This window comes from Nelumbo nucifera, chromosome 7, assembly GCF_055504915.1.
Source record: "Nelumbo nucifera cultivar China Antique chromosome 7, China Antique-T2T, whole genome shotgun sequence".
NCBI classification, from domain to species: Eukaryota; Viridiplantae; Streptophyta; class Magnoliopsida; order Proteales; family Nelumbonaceae; genus Nelumbo; species Nelumbo nucifera.
This window is the reverse complement of record NC_142655.1, coordinates 8,845,725-8,865,861: the sequence shown is the minus strand read 5'-3', so window position 1 is coordinate 8,865,861 and position 20,137 is coordinate 8,845,725. Positions and strand designations below refer to the sequence as shown.

General features: G+C 34.8%; 1 protein-coding gene across 1 annotated transcript; it reads right to left on the bottom strand.

Moving 5' to 3' along the window:
- Positions 1–8,403: 8,403 nt before the first annotated feature.
- On the bottom strand, positions 8,404–10,066 carry LOC148790134 (uncharacterized). Its single transcript, XM_088891506.1, has 3 exons — positions 9,335–10,066; positions 9,174–9,225; positions 8,404–8,999 (listed from the first exon to the last, which is right to left on the bottom strand). The coding sequence occupies exons 1-3, from the start codon at positions 10,064–10,066 to the stop codon at positions 8,404–8,406; spliced, it is 1,380 nt and encodes a 459-aa protein (XP_088747632.1).
- Positions 10,067–20,137: the final 10,071 nt, after the last annotated feature.

Genomic DNA, 20,137 nt, shown 5'->3' with positions numbered 1-20,137 from the left:
AAAATAGGAGGGGAATGAGGAGTTTCACAGAGTTTATGAGGAGGTGGGAGCTGGTAGATTTACCTCTGCTAGGAGGGAAATACACATGGACAAGCAATCAAGAAGAAGCAACCTTGGTCAAACTAGACAGATTTGCGGTGTCTACAGACCTATCCCTGGAAGCTTTGCCAAGACCTGTTTCAGATAATGTACCAATCTTGCTGAACTGTGGAGGTATGAGAGGAGGCCGCCCTCCTTTCAGAATTGAACACTCATGGTTTGAAGAACCTGGTTTTTTGGAGTTGGTGGCTGAATGGTGGGATAGTCTATCTTTTGAAGGGACAGCAAGTCACAATTTCAACAAAAAATTGAAGGGACTGCAGAAAAATATGAAAGAATGGGGGAGAGGGGTGTTAAAGGAGAATGAGGAGAAAAAGAGCAAGTGTTTAGAGGTAATTACTGAAATAGATAGAGAGGAGGAAGATGGGAGCATTGTTAGAGAAAAAAGAACAAGAAGGGAGAGGGCCAAGAGAGAGTATGACAAGTTAGCTTACGAGGAAATTAAGTGGAGGCAAAGGTCAAGGTGTTTATGGCTGCGAGAGGGTGACAACAACACTAAGTTCTTCCACAAGATGGCGAGTGATAGGAGGGAGAATACAATAAAAAAAAATAAAAAAAAAATTGGAAGTTCAGGGTGTGGAAGTAGAGGAGGAAGGACAAATAAAAGCACAAATAGTAAGATTCTATGAAAACCTATACAAAGAAGATTGGAGATTGAGATAGACCTACTCTAGATGGATTGCGTTTTGAATCACTCTCAGCAGAGCAAGTTAGTGAGTTGGAGAAACCATTCACAGAAGAGGAAGTGTGGGATATGATAAAGGGCAGCAAGGGAGACAAGGCACCGAGGCCAGATGGTTTCACAATGTTATTCTATAAGAAGTGTTGGGAAATCATGAAGCTGGACGTCCTAAATGTTTTAAGAGAATTTCATGATAGGGGAGCACTGGAAAGAAGCCTAAACCACACATTCATCACTCTAATCCCAAAGAAGAAAGGGGCTGTAAAATTGTCTGATTTCAGACCAATCAGCCTTGTTATAGCAGCCTGTATAAGATCCTAGCTAAAATCTTGGCAAATAGAATGGCAAAAGATCAAGTCTGATAGCTGAAGCTTAAGGTGCTTTCATTGGGGGGAGACTACTAGTAGATGGGGTGCTCATAGAAAACGAAGTAATAGATTCAAGAAGGAAAAGTGGGCTCACGGTTTTGTTATGTAAGGTGGATATGGAGAAGGCTTATGATTTTGTGAACTGTCATTTCTTGGAGTACATTTTGAAGATAATGAATTTTGGGGAGAAATGGAGAAATTGGACAAAAGTTTGCTTATCATCTGCCTCTTTTTCAGTTCTGGTAAATGGAGAAATTGGGAAAAAGTCGCTCTAATCAAAAGTGTGTTGTCATCCCTTCCTGTATTCTATTATCTTTATTTCCCACCCCATCCAAGTGGGCGGCTGCGTTGGAAAAGAGAATGAGAAACTTCTTGTGGAGAGGATGGAAGGAGGAATCAAAATGTCACTTGGTAAACTGGAAGAAAATCTGTAGCTCTAAAGAAAATGGGGGCTTAGGGATCATATCAGTGAGAGATGAGAACACTGCGTTGCTTGGAAAATGGCTATGGAGATTCAATGTACAGTCAAACAGCTTGTGGAGAAGGATAGTTGTGGCTAAATATGGGTCTAGTAGCAGGGAGTGGGAGACAGAGGAGGTTAGATCAGCATACGGTTGTTCAAACTGTAAGGCAATTCAGAAAGTACAACATCAGTTTCTGAAAGGCATCAAGTATAAAGTGGGAAATGGCCAGAGGGTTCTGTTCTGGAAGGATCTCTGGTGTGAAGGACCTTTAATGATTTTATTTCCTGATTTGTTCGAAATAGCCACAAATAAGAATGCTACTGTAGCTGAGTATTTGGAAAGACATAATGGACACTGCATATGGAACCCCCAAATTCAGAAGGAACCTGAATAGCTGGGAGGTGCCATCATTGATCAGCTTGCTCCAGATTATATATGATTCAGAAACGTTTGGTCAAGGGGGAGACAAAAGAGTGTGGAAGTTAGAGAAGTCTGGTAGCTTCTCTGTAAGATCCTTCTTCAAATGTGTAGTAAGGGAGGAGACCACACCATTTCCAATTGACAGGATTTGGATTAAAGATGTCCCTTCTAAACTGGCCTTCTATGTCTGGTCAGCAGTGGTCGACAAGATCCTAACAAAGCAGAATCTAGCCAGAAAAGGTTTACAAGTGGCAGATTTGGAATGCCTATTATGCAATGGTAATGTGGAGTCTTCTGGTCACTTACTGATTCAATGCAAATTTACTCATTGGATCTGGTTAAGGATAGTAGGAGTTTTTGAATTTAAATTGTGCTTCCCAGATGAAGTGAAGGGTCTCATTGAGGCATGGCATCTAGAAGGTTTAAGTAGAACGGGAAAGGTAGCATGGAGCATATTCCTTCAGCAGTGTTATGGGCTGTGTGGAGTGAAAGAAACAGGATACAGTTTGAAGGGATTCAAGCTCCAAATGAAGAAATCATACGTAAAATTCTGGGGATGGCTCATCCTTGGTTGGCAGTTCTACCTTTGTTTAGAAATAGACATCCTAGTTTTTTTTTTTTATTTGGATTTTCTTTTTGTAAGAAAAAGTTAGTTTGTCTTTTGGGTTTTGGGCTGTTGGGAGCAATTTGTATATCCTCTGTTCAGTTTCAATCGTACAGGGGTTTTCTGTTGGGTTTTTGATTTAACGAAATACTTTACATTACAGTTCAAAAAAAAAAGAACTACAAAAAGTGACAAGACTGTCATGCTAGCATTGCTAAAAGGAAATTTGTCAATGCTGGAGATGAGGTAGGGGACGGGTGGCGCTTTATTGATTGGTTCCATTTGAGCAGTGAATAATTAATGCCATTTTGCTACATCCTTGGCTTATTGATTTTCTGAAGGCTGACAAAAAAAAAAAAAAAGAAGATAATGGAACTTGCCTTCCCTCTCATGAGAAAACATACCGAAACCCCTTGAAATGCATTTCCGTTGAACAAAAAATGCTACAGTCACTTCACTGGGATAAGCAACAAATTGGAGAGCACCATGTGAGTGACAGAGAACCTTCTAATAATCACACTTCCAAATTTATTAAAAATTTATCCTTCTAAAAGTTCTATTTATTACTTTATTTCAAATGACAAACTAGTTAATTGATACTATCATATATAATGAAACCACACCCAAATATCGAACCATGTATTTAGTATAGAATGCCTCTCCAAAACTTCTCAGGATGGGACTGATAGTCCTAATGTAACAGATAGGTCTAATACATCCTTTATTTAAGTTCTACTGACCTGCCATTGTCTTATTTTAGAGACCAGGACTTCTAGTACCTTATTTTAAAAGGATGATCACTATGGTTGTACTTTGTCTTACTTCATAGAAGGTTAGACCCATTTACTTTGACTAAGGTTCAAATTAATGTAACAACCTCTTCCAGAAAGAAAGAAAGAAAAAAGAAAAGAAAATTAATGTAGCTACAAATTATGCTTTTGCTGTGGCCCAACTGATTTCATGACATTCTAGACATAGAAGATCCAAATAAGGCTTCTAACCCTATATTTTCCAAGACATTTTATTTGTTATTTCCACCCTCTGTGGAAGTTAGTGAGCAAAGAATATGCCACTTCAAGAAGAGAAAATTATCCCCTCACAATTCTGTTTTTATTGATTATGGACAAATGCAGTTCCCCAATGTTGCTCTCTTATTTTTTATTGCCCTATGGTAGTACATGACACAACACTTCAACCATTTTGAACCTTGGCAAGTCTACGAAGTGTTTGGTTTATGGATGTCTGAGATGTCATGTAGTTTATGGAGATCTATAGCCATCAACTCCATGGCTATAGCCATGTCTCTATAACAGGTCTGATTATGGCAATAGATCTCCATAGACATGTTTGAGATGGGATTGTAATTGTTGGCAAAGCGCCAATGTTTGATGAGAATTAGCACTAGCTCAAAGTTGTATTTGGTTTTTGGTGATTCTAATAGTTTTTCTACCAAAGTTCCATGAAAATAACATAGGCATTTAAACCAAGCACTACTGTGCAATTGATGCAGCTGAAAGTAATCATTTGCTCGAAGATGGAATGCAATGTAGCACCTTGTATGGATTGTCATCCTCATTGGGTTATGTCACAGTTGATGTGGCACCTGAGCAATATTGGGTTCTGCCATAGTTACCATTTGTTTGCTGACTCTAGCAAGAACCTGTCCCTCACTTGTATTTTTTCTTAAATTTTACTGCAATACAGTATTACTCAACTAGAACTGCATTCTAACAGGTATAAAGAACACAGAATTTTCTGCCACTACAAACTAGGATCAAAGAACTTGTATTCTCAGATTTATTCAACTGTGGCCATAGTTTTGTGTACCAGTCATCAAGAGAATAATTAAAAAATGCAAAGATAAGGTCAAAACAATAATTAAGAAAAGGCATTTTTCCCATTCACCTGTTTTCAGCTCCCCCGTTGTTCCATTTTAACCGTAAAAAAATGATTTAATTATAAGAGCAGGAAATATTGAAAAAAAAAAAAAAAAACTTAGCAAAAGGAAGAAAAAGTTTACCTTATCCATTAGATCTGAGTAGATATTCTCACAATCTTCTCAATAACATATTTTATTCTAACAAGTTCTTTCTACGGGCGCCGTTTTCTCTTTTGGTTTCCAACAATTAGTTGTTTTCTAACATCAGATCTCAAGGACATAATCTCCCGACGAAACCACCATGAACCCTCTGTTGTGAACGGAATTCGGTGGGGGGGACGAAGGCAATGGGGAGAAGAACAACAGGCTCTGAATTAGAGTTTATTTTGTCCGCTTCCAAGTTCCAACACGTTGAAGTAAGACTGTAGGAGGCGTTGGGGAAATGTATTAAACTTCCAAAGTGAGGCTCAAAGGCTTGGAGTCCGGATTAGTTGAATGAATATCGCCGTGGAGCGGGCTGTAGAACCAATTACGGCCCTCCACGTCATATTTACGATCATGCCATCTCCCATAAGTTCCCAAGAGGGGCAGTCGCCTGACGGGAGATGGTGTATTCAGACGCCTGTTGAACCAATTACTATTCTTTATTTCTTTTGTTATGTTCCTTTTCCTTCCAAGTACTCATTCCACCATTTTCTCTTCGCCGCCATTAATGGATAATGAAGAAGTGTTGAACCTCTTCGGTTCTGATCATCGAATACAGAACTGGAAAATTTTCTCCCCCTGACGCTCCATGTTATCAGATTAGCTCCAAAACAAGCTTCAAATACAAGACTATTTCTCTACAAATTCAATCCTTCTCATGACGAAATTGGAAACAATTTTCTCAAGAGAAGATGCCACAGAAGTTGCAGAAGAAATTGCAAAGATCAGAAACCCTCCAAAAGAGTGACAGATAATTTAGAGAAAAGGAGGATTATCATTACTGGGTTGCGAAGATTGGGGAATAAAGGTAGCGAAGAAAAGCAAGTGATTAACATCTACAATTCCAAGACCTTACTTCTCTGAAGCTTGTGCTGTTCTAGACCCAAGAAAGGGGCAAAACCCATAATTAATTGGTGAGTTCCTTCCATTTCTATGTAGTGAAATCAATATCAACAAAGCATGGACTAATGTATGCAAGACAGAGAGAAGAGGATAACGGTGAAAGTTGAGGTTTACCGACGGGGAGACTCCTGACGTGACCGGCGACCGGGACGGGGAAATAGCGGCGGAAGAAAGCAGTGAGAAGAAAGGATGAATGAGAGAATAATACCGTTAGTAACCCATTTGGCCATTTCGTTTGTTTTGTTAGACGAACCAGACCTAATCCAACATGAAAATTTGAGAATGGCCCAACCCGACCCGATTGTCAATTCTAATTCACATTGTTTGAAGTTTTCATTCATCTATCTTACTATTTACTATTTAATGTTTAATTTTTATTGTTATTCTTTGAATTTTATATTAAATTTTAAGATTAATTCCTTTAATTTTAATATTTTTTATTTTTTAAAACTTCTTTTATTTTTAGAGTTAAGGTTTAGCATTTGCTGATGTGACTCAAAATCAACCTGAAGTGTTTTCACTGAATTTGAACCGGTCCACCCAACCCGATTGCCTGCCCTAATAAAATATATTAAGGGTAAAATACAAAATCCTCAACTAAGTTTTACACTCTTGCATTGCATCGGGAATATTTCGTTACATATATGTTTATTTCATGGGGTGATATTTCCAATGAAGATGTTGAAGTTATGAAAATACCCTTACCACTGTCAAAGGTAATGATTCTTTTCTTTTTTTTGTCATTCCCTATATGATTTGCTTCCTCTAAGTTGATTAACATAAAAGAAACCAAAATGCAATCATCATTTCCATTGAGATGAAGCATTCGTGATTCGTTAAAGGGCTGATGGTGACGGTAGAAGTGGGTCATATTTTTGTTGGAAGAATGAACAAAGCTCACTCAGAATGTGTTTCAACTGATATCAAGTCTTTGTGTTCTTGGTTTTTGATGCTACTTAATTTGAGGTGTTTTTTGAACCGATGTCGTAATCAAATAATCTTTCCAACTGGGTGGAACCGAGATGAAAGGATGAAGTCATGCAACAAGATCTAAAACTAAGAACAAAGTCAGAGACCCGAGGAGTTATTCTCCAAATGGTACTCTGACGCTCAAGTTAGTCAAGAATGGTGGGTGGTCGGGCTGAGCAATTGAGAGAACAATGTTGGCCCGAGCAGAGTAACAGTTCGGGTGCTAGGAAGTCCAAAAGTCCCTTACCTCAAACGAGGATTACCTACTTATAGCTAAAGATCCGTGTCTGATTTAAATGAAGCTTCCGGGGTTGTCGGGATGAGGTTGTTCGCCGAGATCTTCGAGATAAGACCTTATGTAGATTTGTACATGGCCCCACATACATTGCATTTACAAACGAAAATCTTTGGAAAAAATGTGATACAATGGGGCGATTTAGAAGAAAAAATTAGGGAGTTGTTAGGAAACAAGAAAGTAGAAAGGAAATATGTCCCAAAGTTGCTTATTGTTTATATATTGGGTCAATTCCTTTTTACAAAGACCTGCTATAACATTGACTGTAAATGGTTTGAGTACACTGATAAACATGAAGAATTAAGAGATTATGATTGGGCTGGTGTTGTTCATAGGGAGCTACTAAATAGTTTGAATGAACTCTCTATGTCAATGATGAAGGAGGCACCACCCAAATCTGGGTGGCTATGTGGTTGTGCTACTATACTCATCGTAAGTTTATATTTTGTATAAAAATTAATTCCATTTAATGAACTTTGTATGTTAACGTTGAGTGAGTTCTTATCTTGTCACATGCAGATTTGGTTGTTTGAACATTCTACTGTATGGATCCCTTCCATGATAGATGCATTTCCAAGAATTGCAAAATGGTCTAGCACCACTTATCGTCGAATGAGAACATATAGTGATGCTATTGCCAGGCTTTCGGATGATGAGGTAATATAATGAGATTTTATCTATAATGTCAATCTTCTAACATATATTATTGTTCTAAAACATTTTGTGCTTCATTTTTTTTAAAGTTCTTCAAATTTTAGTTTCTACCTCCAGTGAAAAAGTGGCTTTGTTGGATGGTGAAGAAGATGGGGAGGAAGGAGTCTCTTCAAATCAGGAATTGGTTTTGGAAATTAGAAGTCTTAAGTCAAAGGTTGCACAATTAACTAGGGAGAACATTTATCTTCGGTCCTTGTTACCATCACAAGTATGGGAAGAAAAACAATGTGATGAAGAAGATCAACCTGACGAAGGTGGTAGGAAGATTCGCTCCAGGCGAGAAAGAAAGAAAGCTCCTATTTTGTGTTCACCATTTGTTAACGAAGGAGCAAAAATGATTGAAAAAATGCACACGATTGATGTAGATAGTACAACATCACCATCAAATAAGGAGGTATATTTCCATATCGTATCTATTAAATATGATGGGTTAGAAAAACAAATTTAACAACCTAGCAACATTTTATATTTCAGGTCATCGATGGAAAGAGATTATGGAGGTCCTACAAACTTCAAATGCTAGTTATCTAAGAGTCAACAATCAATTATTAGACGGTTTCTATCATCGCATGTATGTGCTCGGAGTAAACTTCCTATTGAGTTTCTTTCAAATAACACTCTTCAATAAAATCATAAATGTTTAGGCCCAATAGACCAATGGCACGACATGCATGCACACATGGTAATCCAACCATTTGCCATGCCTTACATGAACAACTTCTAGAAGTTAGGTGCACCATTTCTTGTTTTCCCTTATAGCGAATTTCAAATTCATCATCCCCACATTATGTGTACCCTAAATTTATGGACTCTGATATGTTAAACTTAAAAAAAAATCCTCTATATTATGGCCCACTGGTTGTTTATATCCTTTAACTTCACATTGTCTCCTAAATGTCAACTTTGTCATTTTCAATCGAATTATGTTGACTAAGGACATGATAGGTTGTTCCCGTGCCTTTAACACCCATGCATTAAATGACTCTGCAAGATTAGATGTAAACTTATCATATCGTCTATCCTTGAATAGAGAATTTGCCCAATGTAGCAGATCACTATCAATTATCCAACCATAGATATCCAAATTTTGATTATGTATTTTACTGAGATAGAGATCAAACTTCACGGTATTCCTTGTATAAATTAATTGATTCACATAATCCTCGATTACCTCTTTTTCAGCCTTTAATAAGCATAAACGGCACATGCATCCCTTAAGGTTCTCCATCAAATGTCTTGAACAAAAAGCATGATATTCAGAGTCAAACACAATTTCTATTGCATGTCGATTGCTAGTGTTACGGTCAGAAACAATTACTACATTTCGATCATCATTCAATGCAATTTTCAAATTCTCTAAAAACCAAGTCCAATCTGGAATTGACTCAGATGAAACAACTGCGAACACAACTAGAAACATTTGATTATTTGCATCATATGCATTGGCAACTAATAATTGACCTTGATAGTTACCCTTTAAATGGACCGCATCAATGAATAGCATTAGACGTCAACCAATTTGAAAGCTATGTAAGGATGAGTGGAAAGCAACAAATAATTGATTAAACCTACCTGAATCATCAACGGTAAAAGTAGCAACTGTTTTTGGATTAGTCCTAACCAACTTTTTGCACAACCAAGGAATAAGCTTATACGAATCATTTGCAGGCCCATTAAGCAATTATTTAGCTCTCTTTCCCCCGCCATGCTTGTTTATAAGTCAGTGAAATGACATGATCACGAATAAAATCATTTATTATATCTGATGGAAGATACTTAGGAGAATCACAAAGCTTTTCCAACAAAACAACACTTATGAATTTATTTGATATACGAAACTGACAACTTGATTCATCATCAGCTGAATGTGTATGTACGGGACTATACTTATACATCCTATATGTTGATCCGCCACTAACTGCACTTGCTCGAATTTCCCATCCACAAGTGTTGACAGCACATCTACATTGTATGTATTTTCTATCATTCTTTAGAAACTTATATACAAATCTTCTAGCAATGAAAAATTTATTTAGTGCATTTCGAAAATCATCTCCACTGTCAAATGTTTGCTCCACTCCAATTATCTCATGCTCCCAAACTGCTAACAAATTGGCATGATTGCTGATTTTAACCTCACTTGTTGATTGTCTAGAAGATGTTGCCAAATCATGTACAATATGTGCATGAGGACTTGGCTGAGTTTCAACATTAATTTGCTCTATGCCCTTCCAAAACACATGCATCTTTACACTCTCATTATTAAACTCCAACAGATTTGAAAAGTCACGTGGCCCATTTAATGGCAAGAAGCATGTTTTGTTGAGATGTGTTGTATAATGTAAGCTCACGCTATTAGCCTGAACCTTCAAACCACCACACACTTCATCAACAAATTCAATAAAATCTATTTGACTGTCAACAGTGCAATAACATAATAAGACCTTGCGTGGAATTGTTGTCATTTCTACACAATAAACAATATGAAAACCTTGTCATAAATCAGAATAAAGACATGAACATATAAATTTAAATAAAGAGGATATGCGATCTTGTAAATATTATGAATCGTGTATCTAATTTTATCACTGTGAATTATTCAACCCATATTAATATTTTATCCCATTTAAATAAAGACATGAACATACTCTGCATTTCAACATTTGCTTTCTCTTCAAATATGATTTTTAAGGTAGATAATTTATAAATTGGAAAGGAAAAGCATTATCATCATTTCTTTCATTTCTTTAATACATAATTTATACATACTCTGTATTTCAGCATTTACACTCTCTTTAATATATAATTTATACATACTTTGTACCATGTGACAATAAAATAATGTTTTGGAAACAAACAATATCTTTTGACCTTTGAAAACATACAATTTATACATACCCTGTACCATGGTCCATTGAGTGATGTTTTATCTTTGGGCGATATTTTACCACTTCTTAAGGTATTCTTTTTTCAAATGAATTTTATTTTATTTTTCAAAAAAATGATATCTTAATGGCCCATTGCCAGAGACGGGGCCAAATGTGCCAACCTGGTAAGCATCATCTAACTTGGTAAAACTTTATCAGGATAGAATTAAAATGACAATTTGAAATATAATGGCATGCAAAAGCTATAGAAAAGAAACAAGATTTTGTGACAATAAATGAATATTTTGGTTTGTTGCTTGGGCTGTGATAGAGGTTGTTTAGAGAAAGTATGATAAGATTTTGCCATTCGATTTTACGGGTATTAGTATGGGATCTGTGAGATTAAGGTTAGGCTTTTGGAATTCTTTATGGATTATCACCATCCTAATGTATTTTCTCCTAATGAATTTTATCTTATTCTTCAAAAAAATCTACACGGCCCCTTGGCAAATGTAGGGCAAAATGTGCCAACTTGGTAAGCATCATCTAACTTGGTAAAAAATTATCAAGATGCAATTAAAATGACAATTTTTAACATAAGGAGCTGCAAAAGCCATTGCAAACAAGGAATATCAGTTGGCAATAAAGGAATATCTCAATTCGTTTTGACATAAGGAGCTGCAAAACCCATTAATCATCATCTTCAATATTATTTCATTTACTTTGTGGAAAATCTAGGTCGAAGAAATGATTGAGCTTAAGAGTTGGTGCTTAGTCCAAGCCATTGAATATATTTATATGAGGGGGCCATTGGCGGTGCAATGGTAATGTCCTGGAATGCCAAGCAAGATAATGTTGGTTTCAGTTTTGTCTAAAACTGCCAAAGATTAGGATTTAATTCAGGATTGTCAATCCTTGGGATCATTATAAGGTAAAGTCCGTTTATTGGATAGTTGGATAAGAACTTATGTATGGAATACGAAAACCAGGATTCAATTCAGTGTAATATACACTGCAGTACTCTCCCTTATTTAGTTATCTTGTGACAATAAAGGAATATTTTGGTTTGTTTCTTGGACTGTAATAGAGGTTGTTTAGAGAAAATATGATAAGATTTTGTCATCTGGTTCTACGGGTATGGAATTTTTTTATGGATTATCACCATCCTAATGGCCCATTGGCAAATAAGGTGCCAAATGTGCCAACCTAGTAACCATCACCTAATTACTATCTTTGATTTGAGGACATTCAACTTACAAACTAATGTTTCTCATTAACTAAATTTGGCTCTTTATAAGAGGAATTTGACTAGCATGCTGAGAAGGCAAACACCCTCCTAGAGTCTACAACAAAACAATATGTGATTATTAATCCTTGTTATGAGTGATTATCACTAAACTATCATCTTAATTTTGGAGAGACATTTTCATAACCAAAGTAAATTGACCTTCCATACAAGAAATTTTACAAACACACACTTGCTTGATCTTCTTTTCCATGTGTAAACTAATGTACACTCGTTCTCCAATGCACATTCAACAGGAATGAATCAACATCAAACACAACTTAACAAATTTTTTTATATAAAAATGACAGCCTATTTACTGTGATAGAAATGTAAAGAGAACCAAAAATCAAATTTATTTGAAAGGACTTTTTGATTGACTATAACAAATTAAAATATCATACAAAGAGATTGTCAAATACCTGTTAGTGGTACAAGTGTTCAAAATGATAATTTCCTCCAGTTAGGGAAGGCCTTCAGTTAAGATGGGCCTTCACTTGGTATAAATTGAGACAGGAATAGAAGTGAAAAAAGCACAATGCTACCTAAAAATTTATAGGTAGAGGGAGAGCGATAGATGGGAAGGGAGACTGGGAGAGAGAGAGAGAGAGAATGGGGGCAAGACAGAGGGAGAATGGGAGAGAGTTATAGAGTGAGAGCGAGGAGGGAGAATAGAGGGAGAGGGAGAACGAGACAGAGGGAGAGCAGGAGAGCGATAGAGGGGGAGGGAGACCGGGAGAGAGAGAGAATGGCAGTGAGACAGAGGGAGAACGGGAGAGACTAATAAAGGGAGAGGGTGAGGGTGCCACAAAGGGAGAACAAGACTGAGGGGGGCAAGAATGGGAGAAAGTGGGGACGATAGAGGGAGAGCAAGAGAGCGATAGAGGGGGAGGGAGATCGGGAGAGAGAGAGAGAATGGGGGCAAGACAGAGGGAGAATGGGAGAGAGTTATAGAGTGAGAGCAAGGAGGGAGAACAGGAGAGAGGGAGAACAACCGAAGTTCAGTCGTCTGCAGTCGAAGAAAAGAGAGTTGCAAGTGTGAGAGAACGAAAGAGAAAGAACAGGGAGGGTGGGAGAGAACAATGGTCGTGGGCCCTAATAGGGTCATTTTAGTCTTTGCAATTTAAGGGTAAATTTCAAAATAAAATTTTAAATAAATTTTATTGTGACATGTAATCCGAGTTGGATTGCCACGTCACATGAAAAGCTTGGGTAGAAGTGTGATGCTTACATGGCGTGGGAATCGGTCTTATAATTTCAAAAGTTGAATTAGAGAGTAATTGTAAATTTTGTATGGGCTGGCTTGGTGTTCAGATTTCTGCAATGGGCCTGCTCGTACTTTTCCCTAGTTGTTGTCATAAGACATCCCAACTAAATAGCTAAGACTTCGGAATAGGACGGTTGATCTTATCAAACTGTAGCTATAGGGGGACTCGGTTGGATTCTTATAGGTCTAAGCGTGGGTACAGGTCAAGCGGAGGTTAACGTTAGAGCGAACGAAGACGTGACGTGAGTAAACATCTCCGCCCCACTAACGGCCGCCTTGCACATCGGGAGAGTTCCCAATACACGGCGGGAATGTGTTGTGGGGTAGCCGCTTGTCATTGTTCTGCTGCTCTTTTTCAATGAGATTTCTAAACTTATGAATTCTAAGGGAGTCAATTGCGGATCATTTGGCTAAACCTGGGGTGGATATAACCTTTTTATTAGCGTTTATTAAGTTTGATTTTTATGTGAAATTAAAACATATTTGTAATATATATTAAATTTTGTTAATATTTATTTTTAGTAAAAGTTTAATTGATTTTTAAATTAATAACTTTTTACTTCTTTAAACTCAATATATTTATATTATTGCTATTCTCTTTCTTTTAAATATAATAATAACATATATTAAAATAAGAAGCCTTTTAACCAAAAATAATTAAGAGGCCTTGGAAAACACAAAGGTCTCTCTTAAATGCATTTTTTTAAATGTAATAATAACATGTATTAAAATAAGAGGCATTGAAAAATCCAAAGGTCTCTCTTTCTAATAATGTTCAGCTTTATTAATCTAATTAAGATAAGCAATGATTACTGTTTTATATTTTTAAAACAAAAAAAATTAAAAATTAAAAAATAGATAAAAACCTTATCTCAAAAGAGAGACATACCAACATGGACAAACCAATTTTAATATATACTAGCAAGGATCCATGCGATGCACGGGAAATCTAAAAGATTTAATAATTTTATTTACTGTTAATTAATATTAAATGAATAATCAAAATTTATTGTTAATTAACTAAAAGTATTCAAAGTTATTGTTAATATTTAAAGTTTTAATAATTGTATTTTTTATTTAATGTTGATTTATAGAACGTAATTATTGTTAATTTAGTATGAACAAATATTTTTTAATAAATTTAGTTTTATTAAAAATTTGTAATAATTTAATAATTATTATTATTTTTATTGTTTTTAAATGAAATTTTGATTAACTTTAGATAAATAAAAATAATTACAAAAGCTATAATTTTTATTAATTTCACTAATAATTAACAACGAGGTGGGTTCAGGGTGGGGCACCCTATCCTTGTCCCTACCCCATAGTCAAGACACTCTACTCCATCCCCACCCCGTCCCTGGTGTCAGGCGGGTTCAGGGCAAAGCAACCACTCCCTAATGTCGGGCAAGGTTAGGGGCAAGGCACCCCACTCCTCATCAAGGATGAGGAATCCTCCAATTTCCTTGCCCCGTCCACAGCATTGGGCGGGTTCAAGTAGATGTGTAAATTGGGTCATGCTAGGCTAGCACGATATGATCCACATGTGGCCTGCACAAAGTGTGGGTCGTGCTGTGCTGGCCTACGGGGCATCCTGGGCCATGCCTCCCTCCCCTAGGATAATTTGGGGGGTCGGTTTGGCATGGCATGCGACATGAGCCCACATTGGTCTGTGTCGTGCCGTGGGCTAGGCTAGTCCATGGGTCGAGCATTGGGCCAGGCCAAACTATTAGAGGTCCATTTAAAAAAAATGAAAAAGATGTTCAAATTTTATTTCATATATTTTTTTTGTATACAATTGTTTATATATACAATTAAACCTATTCATAGGCCGGGTAGCCCAATGACCTGGCCCGGCTTGACCCATTATTTTATAGGCTAGGACAAAATTTCAAGCCTATGGGCTCGAGCTCGAGCTTTCTCAAATAAGCCCGACGCGATACTATTACATATATAAAAAAGTACTTATGTTATATATAATAAATAATATATATATACCTCTTAAATTATTAATAAATATCAATTTACTATTAGGAAATATAAATTAGTTTATTAATTTATTAAATTATTAATAAATTAATATAATATTAATTTATAAAAGTATACTGAAAATAAGACATTTTGTATACAAATTAGGCTTCAAACTTTATATAAGGGTTGGGCTTGGGCTCAAGATCTAGGCTCGATGGTCGGGTCAGGCTCGGGCTCCGGCTTGCACATTTTCTATTGATAAAGAAGCTTGTGTTAATTATAAAACTATGATTTTTTTACAAATTAAAATTTTTATTTAATTCTAGTCTAGTATAGAAAATATATAACATTTCTATATATATTAATATAAAATTTATTATTTAAATATTATATAATAATATTTACCATATATGTATATAACTTCCAAGTTGAGCTTATTATGGGTTATTTAGCTTGGGCCCTATCCGATAAAGCCATCATTGGACTCCAAAAGTTTGATACCCAATTAGACTTTGAATCTGATTATCCCTGATAATGTGTAGGCGTGGTTTATATCTTAGCTAGACCTAATTCAACAGAAAATAGTTGCTTGAGTAACTCAAAAGAAAATAGTTACTTTTTATTAATTATTAAATTACTGTAATTTTCTACTATTTATAGCTTAAATTATAATTATTGTTAATTACAGTTTAAAAATAATTATTGTTAATTATATTACTATTAATAATTAAAATGCATTATTTTTTGGTATTTTTTGCAATAAAATATAATTAATTTATTATTTTAATTATTTTTAGTATTTTAATTAAGCTTTGGGTTTTTTAGAATTTTGGAATTTTAATTAATTTTTGGTGTTTTTTCATTATTATTCAGTAATTTTTTCATATGAGTATTTTTCAATAATTTTCAGTATTTTCAGCATTTATGTTTGTATATTAGTCACTACAAAATTAATTTACATTTGCTTTCAGTAAAAATACATTAAATAACTAAATAAATACCATAGTTAATAAAAAATACAGCTAATTTTCAATATTTTTTAATAATTTCTAGCTTGTATTTTTTAATAACAAAATACTATTAATTTTACTTTTTAATTATTTCAATAAATACCCTTATTAATATAAAATAATTTTAATTTTCAATATTTTTTAATTATTTTTAGTATTTTAATTATGTTTAGGTTTTTTAGAATTTTCCGGATTTTTAATTAATTGTTGGTATTTTTTCATTATTCCTCAGTAATTTTTGCATATGAGTAATTTTGCAATAAAATACTGTTAATAAAACATGTCCTACATTTTAAATTTTCATTAATTTTTATCATTTTTAATGATTTCATTATGCATAATAATGGTCTCAACTCATAAAGTTATTAATTAATTAAAAATGCATTAATACAAAGTTATCTAATAATATTATTAAAATTATCAATTAATATTTTATATTTAAATTTCTTATTTTTAATTCTTTGTTGGTATTTTTCATTATTATTCAGTAATTTTTGCAATAAAATATTGTTAATAAAATGGGTTCTACATTTTAAATTTTCTTTATCATTTTTAATGAGTTCATTATGCACAATAAAGATCTCAACTCATAAGTTATCTAATAATATTATTAAAAGTTTAAAACTATCTATTAATATTTTTATATTTAAACTTTTATTTTTATTAGTGTTTAAGTTTGATTTTTAAGTGGAATTGAAACACATTTTTAATATTTATTAAGTTTTGTTAATATTTAGTTTTAGTTAAAATTTAGTGGATTTTTAAATTAATAATTTCTTGATTATTTAACCTCAACCTATTTATATTATTATTATTCTCTCTCTCTCTCTCTCTTAAATGTAATAATAACATGCATTAAAATAAGAGGCATGTGAAAACCCAAACGTCACTTTGAAAAATTTAATAATTTTATTTACTATTAATTAATATTAAATTAATAATTAAAATTTATTGTTAATTAACTAAAGCATTCAAAGTTATTGTTAATATTTAAGATTTTAATAATTGTATTTTTCATTTAATGTTGATTTATAAAAAATAATTATTGTTAATTTAATATGAACACATTTTTTAATAAATTTAGTTGTGTTAATAATTTATAGTAATTTTAATAATTGTTATTATTTTTAAATGAAATTTTGATTAACTTTAGATAAATAAATATAATGACAAAATCTAACATTTTTATTAATTTCACTACTAATTAACAATTATATAGGAATGACAATGGGGTGGGCAGGGCACCCCATCCCTATCCCTATCCCTATCCCTACCCCATAGTCAAGACACTCTACCCCATCCCCACTTCGTCCCTAGTGTCAGGCGGGTTCAAGGCAAGATAAACACTCAATGTCAGGGCGAGTTCAGGGGCAAGGCACCCCACTCCTAATCAAGGATGGAGAATCCACGAATTTCCCCGCCCCATCCCCAATATTGGGTGGGTTCACGTAGAAGTGTAAATTAGATCGTTCTGGGCCAACACAACACGACCCGCATGTGGCCCACACTTTGTGCGGGCCGTGCTATGTTGGCCCATATGGCATCCCGGGCAATACCTCCCTCCCCTAAGATAATTTGGGGGGTCGATTTGGCACAGCCCATGACCCAAGCTCACACGGGCCCGTGTCATGCCATGGGTCGGGCTGGTCCATGGGCTGAGCCACAACCACTACAAAGTATTCCTTGATAACAAAAGTCACAAAGATCGGTTTCAGATTCCCATCCAGATCGACGATGACGAAGGTGGATATGAAGCTGATGGAATTAATGCTGGGGCGATGAGGCGATGGATGATGTTGATGACGTTCACGTGAATTCTAGAAACCTTGTTGATCAAACTTATGGTTTGGCGTCTCGAACAAGTGAGCTGACACTATCCTTTGAAGGCAAGGTTTACGTTTTCCATGCCATGACGCCAGAAAAGGTTCAAACAGTATTATTGCTTCTAGGAGGGTGTGATATACCTGCTGGTGTTAAAAAAATATTGACCTGGTCTAGATCAGTCTCATCACATCAAGCTTAGTTTGGCCCATAGTGGCCCCTCTTTGACTTGGCCTTTGAAGGCATTTTGTTGACCTATGAAGGTTTTTATTGGCCATTGTTGGCCCTTTTCATATTGGTTCGTTGTGGCCTATTTCATATTGGTTAGTTGTGGCCTAGTCCATCGAGGCATTTGGATTGATCAATTGAGGTCTTCTTTTTGATGAAAGCTCCCTCTAAGAAAAAGTAATAGATTCTCATCACGTCAATTGGTCATCTTGTCATCATCATCATCTCAGTAGGCTTGTCATCATTTTCACAACAGGATACCATCAAGATCACTATTTCATCATCTACATGTCACATCCTCGTAGCTTGCAGTCATTTGTGATCAAACACATGAAGATTTCTGATCCCCGTATGTTTGATGGGGCGTGTTAAGGAATTAAGATAATGTTTGAAGTATGGACTGTTATGATAAGGGTGATTAGGAGTTTTCAGTAAGATAGAATTTGTTATGTTATGATAGAATTTGAGATGGACTAAGATAGATTACGTAGAATCCTAGATAGAATCTTAGAGTTTGAATTTGAATAGGTTTGATCTCTATTTTAATTTATAAATATATATGATGTAATTATCACATTCATCAATGTATTTCTTTCTAGCCTTCTTTAAATTTTAACTTGGGTCAACAATTGCAAAAAATGTACGGGTAAGGAGAAAATGTAGCATTTGCTCCAATCTTGGTGAAACTAAAGTGTGAAAAACTGGATTCAAATCTCATGCTATAAACTACATTTTTGTCACCTTGTGCATGGCTATAGATTGTCAAGAGTTGTTGGGTTTTAGATAGGGCTACAGATTGTGCATGGGTAAACCCACCAGTGTATCTTGTTCAAGAGTTGTAAGACACTAGCTCCGACAGAGGCATATGAAAGCAGTCTGTCATATGGTGAATAAAACCTCTAGAAAGCATAAGTGCAATCCAACATTGTATTGTATCTTTATTGGATGCAAACTTTAAAGTATCATAAATGGAATACCAGAAAGCAATTAAGGTTCAAAATTTTGATATGTATCAAACGATATATATTGTATTGAGAGTCTTCCAATACACCCCTATAAAGGGCGTTTCAGGGTTTAACCTGGTTCAGGGGATAAAAGAGTCTTACACCGACCCCTCTGAATCAGATTCACAAAGATTAAGAAAAGAGGAACGAGGGCCAATACAGCCGGATATGCCCCTACTGATGCATCGGGCTGTATAGATATTCTGAACCTTACCAGAAAGGTAATTTTGAGAGGTATTGGAATATGTTTTAGACGTGCATGGATATTTGGAAAAATTAAGATAGGCATGTATCATCATCTAAGGCTCTAAGCTATTGCCCCAACTACATTGGTCAGCTACATGAATCCAGGTTTGCCATTAGTTCTGTTCAATGTCAATATCCGTTGTCTTTTTTTTTTTTTTTAATAAACATACCCATTGTCAAACTATGGGCTATGAAAACTAAAAGCAAGTCCTAAAATGCATGAATGACACTAAATCTAAGCCTTAATTAGAAAGCTATTAATATAAAGTATATAAACATACTTTAGGTAGTGTTCAACAACATAGTTTAATTTGTTTTTGAAAACAAAAACAATAGAATTTTGCTGGTGGCCGGCAGCTGTTTTTGGTTTTCAAAAACAAAATCAACCATGTTATCTAACCCTTTAATGGCTTATATGGAGTGTGAACTTCTTGGACACAGGCATTGAATAACGATAAATAAATAAAACCAATATAATTATTGTTAATATTTAAAAATATACAAGTTTTAATAATCAATTATCCTTTTTAAATTTTTGACAGACATGCACTAAGAAAAATATGCGTAAGCATTAAAATTTAGAACCCACATACAGGTTTAATTAATCTTCTTATTTGTAGTTGTATACCAAAAAATTTATGAACTTAATCAGGGAAATTTGAAGGCAAGAATTCATGAGGAAAGAGAGAAAGGAAGAAACAAATTTGAATTTGAATTTAAATTTAAATTTAAATTTAAATGCCTAATATGAAAGTAATGGATTAAATATATGGGTTAATGAGAGAGAACGGGAGTTAATCACACAAGTCAATATGACAAAAAAATAAAAAAAAACAG